General features: G+C 47.5%; 1 protein-coding gene across 1 annotated transcript; it reads left to right on the top strand.

Annotated features, from left to right (window-relative positions):
• The first annotated feature begins 763 nt into the window (after positions 1-763).
• On the top strand, positions 764-6,319 carry afg2b (AAA ATPase AFG2B). Its single transcript, XM_030099156.1, has 11 exons — positions 764-868; positions 1,038-1,641; positions 2,287-2,472; positions 2,662-2,946; positions 3,652-3,837; positions 4,199-4,357; positions 4,456-4,665; positions 4,750-4,977; positions 5,680-5,814; positions 5,919-6,044; positions 6,123-6,319. Exons 2-11 carry the CDS (start codon positions 1,048-1,050, stop codon positions 6,258-6,260), a joined length of 2,247 nt encoding a protein of 748 aa, XP_029955016.1. The 5' UTR covers positions 764-868; positions 1,038-1,047; the 3' UTR covers positions 6,261-6,319.
• Positions 6,320-6,373: the final 54 nt, after the last annotated feature.

Genomic DNA, 6,373 nt, shown 5'->3' with positions numbered 1-6,373 from the left:
GAAATGTCAGAAATCACCTGTAATTTCATGTGCAGAAGGCGTGCATCATTCTATAGAATCGTCAATGAAGCTCAATAATTTAAGGAAGCATGCACCAAAAAGTAGGCACTCACTGTAGCTGTTGTTAGTTTAATTTGTTTCAAAATTGGTGCGTTTGCTTATTTTGCACGCTTGGGGGTGCCAGAGTCCAAAGCACACTACAACTAAATACCTTTATTTATCGCGGAAGTTAACGGATGTTAATGCCACATAGCACTGCGCAAATAATAAACCCAACTTCAATGTCCACACAATATGAGTGACATTTTGAAACATGTTTCCAATCTCTCTAATGTTTCAACACACATACAGACATTTCATCTATTAAAATTAACAAAATGCGCAATGTCTATGATAGATTTCAACCACTGCATGCAAATTTGTATTGGGGGGGGAAAAGAGCAATATGACCGACGGATCCATAATTTGCTCTGCACAATCTGTAGATCGCAAACCGCCCTACAGCCCTTCATGTTCACTAAATAAGTTGGACTTCATCATTTAGTAACTTGCCAGGAGTCGAACTTCAAAATAATTTTAGTGTTAATTGCCGTATCATTTAGTGGCGGTAACACACTCAGAAATGAATGAATAAAAACAGAAATATGAAAGTGACCACAAAGAAAAACTAAGCTTGCTTTTGAGGGGGGTTGGGGGGCATCATGGGTTTCCGCCTGTGGAGCTTCGGCCGTCGCAGGGAAATTTTTTGGTTGGCCGTCTCTTTCCTAACTAGCCACATGGTTTAGTAAACATTAGGAGCGCATGTGGTGTCAGCAAAGGAATTACTGATCCATTTATACCTGTTAACGGCTGATTTACATGTAATCTGGTATGTAACGATGTCACGATGTCTGTAAACGTATTTGAAATGAAGCTATCGTAACTAACAGCTAGCTTACAGCATGTAGCTTATTTGCAGTGAGGGCTAATGCTTCAGTTCTGACTGATTTTGTCTAAATTCCAGCTGATTTTGTCTGTGTCGTGTCTGTTGTCGGCAGCAGGGGGACGATGAAGCCTCTGCGGGTGCTGCCAGTGGATCTCTCGGACCGGGGCTCTCAGAGATGCAGGCTGGGCCCGGGTGTGATGTCGGCGCTGGGTCTGAACCTGGGCGCCCCGCTGCTGGTGTCTGTACCGGGGGGAAGCCTCCTGTGCACCGCCTGGCCCCGGCCGGACCTGGCTGACGGCTTCCTGCAGATGGACATGAAATGCGTCTCCCCGGGGCTGATCTCTGGGCTGCCCGCACACCTGACCCTGGAGCCCGGTCGCCTCGCGCCCGTGCCCACCCCCAAACTGAAAGCTGTCAAGATCAGTGTGGTGGTCCAGAGTGCTGGCTTTAAGAAACACACCCCTCCTCGTGTTGTCCACGAGCTTGTGAAAGACATGCTGAAAGGGGTTTATGTCCACAGTGGGTTTGTGATCAACCTGGAAGACTTTGATACAGAGATCAAGCATGTTGTTATTGAGAACATGAATCCAGATTGTGGCAGTGCAGGACTGATCACATCTAAAACCACTGTGGAGGTAACCAGCATGAAGACAGTCCGCCTCTTCAGGAGCCAACTGCAGGGTCACAGCACAGCCCCACTGGGAGGGTTGGAGGAGGTAACCGATGTGTCAATAACAGGGTTGCAGTGAGTTATCAGTTATCAATTGGCAAAAGCAGGAAAACACGCAACTGCACACACTCACATCCACCATTTAGTGTCACTAGTAATCCTGACATTCAAGTTATTGGATAGGAGGAGAAAAGATGAAAACCTACTGGCGGAATGTGCAGATTTGGTCTAGAAAGGCTAGGCCCAGAGAAGCTCTAACATTATTTATTACACATAAAAGGATATTTGAAGCAATGTCTGTTTAAGTCTTCATTATTATAGCTTTGAAATTATGGAAATGGAGAAAAAAAAAGAATCGGATGGCAGGTTAGTGTGTAGCATTGTTTAACAGAAAAAATATTTCATCTCAAGTCTGAACTTGGGTTCCGTTCTCTGTGGAGTTTGCATACATTTCCTGTGGGTTTCCTCCAATTTTTCCCCTACTCAAAAAAAAAAAAAAAAAATCACATATTTGAGGTTGACTGAAGAATTTCCTCTTTGTCCACGCTGTCCTCTGCCTACACCCAGAGTCCGCTGGGTTTGGCTTCAGCCGGCCAGTGATGCCAAATTGTACCAAGCATTATGAACAATGAATGGACAGACGACATCCCAACTTTTTTCGTAATCTGGTTGCATATTTTCTCCATTCCAGGTGAGCGCTTCCCTCAGAGAGATGCTGGAGCTGCCTCTGCTCTATCCCAGCACCCTGAACTCTCTGGGAGTCTCCTGTCCCAGAGGGGTGCTCCTGGTGGGGCCTCCCGGAGTGGGGAAGACCCTGCTGGTCCACAGAGTGGTGGCGGAGGTGGGAGCCAGCCTGGTCGTGGTCAGAGGACCCGAGGTAAACAGAACTCCAAGACAAGCTCATACCCATAGCGAGACCTGTGAACTTCAGGGCTGCAAAAGGTGATTTCGTGACCACACCAGTGAACTGCACCACATGTGTGGACACTAGTTTAGATAACCGAGTGACAGTTTTCCCATATATGTAGTAAGTTATCAGTAATTGTATCTGTGATTATTACCTCAGGTTGTGGGGTCACGGCCGGGTGAGAGTGAGGAGACACTGCGGACTGTGTTTGAGCGAGCTCGATCCGCAGCAGACGAGGGTCCCTGTGTGCTGTTCCTGGACGAGCTGGACTCTCTGTGTCCGAGAAGAACCGGGTCGTCGGCTCCTGAGAACCGCTTGGTGGCGCAGCTCCTCACGCTGATGGATGGGATTAATCAGAGCGATCGCTTCCTCATCGTCGGAGCTACAAACCGCCCGGACAGCCTGGACCCGGCGCTGCGCAGACCCGGAAGATTTGATAGAGAGGTTAAACTACCGAGTCATGTTTCATCGTGCAGAGCTGCTCAGTCCTGGTCCTCAAGGTCCAGTGTCCTGCGTAGTTTAGGGCTCTCCTAGTTGGAACACACCTGATTGCAATAGGAGCTCGTTACTGAGCTTTTAGACCTTTTGCTTGGGGAACGTGGACAGTCGACATGTCAACCCTCCAGAGTTCATTTTAAAACAGTGGAGCACTAAATGTCATCCCAGCTCAAAAAGACATTTTTATGCAGCTGTTGTCAGAGAAACAGCCTCACCCAGAAGCCAGTAGATTAAAACTTCAGCAATATTTGGGAAAGATGCAGAAACTGGAACGATGCAAGAGAAAGCAGGAAAAAGCAAATAAGAAGAAAGTAGAGAAAGCCTCTGCTGATCTATTGGAAGATTTGTAGGGAAGTTGTGATGATCGTGACTTTTGTTTACCTCTCTGCTGCTTTAGCAAAGAGAGGGACTAATGAAGGCAGGCATGCGATTTAAACTTATCCTGCCATTATGTGAAATTTCTACATTAAATCTGCAGCATCTCCTTTTTAAAAATACAGTTTTGGCCCAAATCAAGAGAAAAATGAGTATCTCATGAACTCATCTTGAAAATTGGATTTGTGTTTCATTCATTTCGAGGTGTCTTTATTTGTCATCGTCCTGTAAATAGCCCTGATGTATTGAATTCCCGCGTCCTTGTGCTTCCTTCAGGTGATAATCGGACCGCCCACCTTGCAGCAGAGAAAGGACATCTTGTCTGTTCTGTGTGAGCGGATGCCCGTGTGCCCCAGTGTCAACCTGGTAGAACTTGCACGACAAACTGCAGGATATGTAGGAGCAGACCTCAGTGCTCTGTGCAGGGAGGCGGCCATGCACGCTCTGCGGGAAAACTCCAAGGTAAACACAGATTCATATCGCAGTGACTGAAAACACTGACATGTTTACGGTTTCAATAATAAAACCTGCTGAGATATGGAAGCGGTTCGTTGCATTTAGATGGAACTGATTTGACTACAGTTTACAAAATGCCTTTTAAATCATCGATAGAAACTCGTGCTGGTTACATAGTTGCATAGTTTAACAGTCCAAAAATACCCGTAAACAATTCAGTGTGAATTTCCTGATGTCTGCTCAGATAACCGCAGACCCCCTAATCTTACCACTGCATGTAGTCAGGTCTGTACGGAGGATGGATGAACTAAATACACTTAAAGGAGGTTTCATCACTCGTGTTTTTCGTTGCTTTCTTTATGCTCAGTGTGCAGGAGAGCAGGCGGTGGGGATGAAACACTTCCAGGAAGCCCTGAGGTTGGTGCGTCCGTCCTGCCTGAGGAGCAGCCTGGGCCGGACGGAGCTCTCTCCTGTGACCTGGGAGCAGATCGGAGGTCTGGATGAGGTCAAGCTCAAACTGAAACAGGTGGGTGATTAAGTAACCACTGTTTTAAAAAGAAAATGGAGTTGTTGATATTTATATTTGTATTTCTTTCTGTCTTTTTTTCCCTCTCCATATCTCAGAGCATCGAGTGGCCCATGAGGTACCCGGAGGCGTTCGTTCGTTTGGGCCTGAGTCGGCCCCGCGGCGTTCTGCTCTACGGGCCTCCGGGTTGTGCGAAGACGACACTTGTTAAGGCCGCTGCCACCTCTTCCAGCTGCGCCTTCCTGTCTGTCAGTGGTGCCGACCTCTATTCTCCCTTTGTGGGCGACTCAGAGAAAGCTCTAGCTCAGGTATTCTGTCTTCGTACTTCTTCACATGCAGTGACGTCCTTTTGTCGGTTGCGTCTGTTAACATTCGGCGTCTGTGTCTCGCAGCTGTTCCGCCAGGCCCGGGCCTGTGTCCCCTGCATCCTGTTCCTGGACGAGATCGACTCTCTGATCGGCTCGCGGGGCGACGGTCAGAGCCCGAACAGCGTGCAGACACGCCTCCTGTCCGTGCTGCTGAATGAGATGGACGGGGTCGGCCTGAGGACGCTGGAGAGGAGAGGGACGGAGAGGATCGCCCAGGCGGGGGGAGGCGAGGAGAGTCGTGACCAGGAACAGGTGAGACGATGCAGAAGCTGGATGACACAGTGAGCCAGGAGTTAATACAGGATGAGGACTGGCTCGAACCCGCCATGAGCACAACATCTTCGGTATTGTGTCCTTCAGCACGACATTGTCCCACTTGGCTGTACGTCACTCTGGATTAAAAAGCGTCTGCCCATTTATTTTGAAAAATTAGTAATACAGTCAATGTTGATTAAATTATCTAAAATCAGATCAGTTTTGGACTCGTTCTTCAGGCTCGATTTGGCAGACAAGTATCTCCTTGCAGCTTTTTCTGGAACCCATTTGTCTTCATGCTAAATTTAGAGGAGAAGAGAAAAGCAGACGGCGTTTCAGAGACTGGCTGGAATAAATGTCACTTTATAACCTTGAAAAAAGCAGGGACGTGCAACCTGAGGTTATTCAGTGTTTGTATCATTTTGCAGATTAAAATGGCTTGAGGCTCCACTGAGCTGCACTTAAAATAAGCCTGTGGTTTTCAGAGTAAGTGGCTGGCTTCCTCTGAGGAGCCCCAGAAAGGCTCAGCAGAAAAAAAAATGGAGGTTAAAAATACTCAAAGAACAAATAAGTAAGGGCTATCAGTTTAGGAAATGTGCTTATTGTATGTGAAAAGAAGAAAAATTTTAATTCTTGGAGTGGCTTTTAATTTGACCAATGTGACGTAGACGACTTGAAACCGTTTCTCCTCTTTGACAGCTGGACTGCCAGGAAGTGTGCAACAAAGACGTGATGGTTGTCGCTGCCACAAACAGACCGGACTGTCTAGACAGCGCCCTGCTCCGACCGGGCCGACTGGACCACATTGTTTACGTCCCGCCGCCGGACCAGCAGGTGAACCACTCACCCGGAAAAGAACCGTCTCCATCATTGAACATGATGTGCACGTCTTTCGCACCTTTAGTTGACAGTGTAAATGAGGTCTTTTGTGCGTCTAGGCTCGACTCGCCATCCTGAGTGTGTGCACCAAGGCGATGCCCGTGGACGCGGACGTGTGTTTAAAGGATCTGTCGGAAAAGACCGACCTTTACTCTGGAGCTGACCTGGAAAACCTGTGCAAAGAGGTAACCAGAAGCACATCAGAGGTGGTTTCTGTAAACGACCAAATGAAGAGGCTGAAAAACTCATCTTCTGTTTTCTAGGCTGCCCTTCTGGCACTGCTAGAAGAGAACATGGAGGCTTCAGCCATCAAACACACACATTTTCTACGATCCCTCAGCAGAATGAGTCCCTCGCTCACCGCCAGGCAGATCCACATGTATCAGACTCCTCTCAGATGACCGACAGCGTGTCTGTTGTTCTCTTCTGTTGGCGCATAAATCATTATTTTCAATAAAATTAGAAAAACATGATATCCATGTCTCCCTTTTTTTTTTAAACCAACAAGGCACAT

Source organism: Salarias fasciatus, chromosome 1 (assembly GCF_902148845.1).
Source record: "Salarias fasciatus chromosome 1, fSalaFa1.1, whole genome shotgun sequence".
NCBI classification, from domain to species: domain Eukaryota; kingdom Metazoa; phylum Chordata; class Actinopteri; order Blenniiformes; family Blenniidae; genus Salarias; species Salarias fasciatus.
Note: the sequence above shows the minus strand (reverse complement) of the source record. Positions and strands in the feature narration are given on the sequence as shown.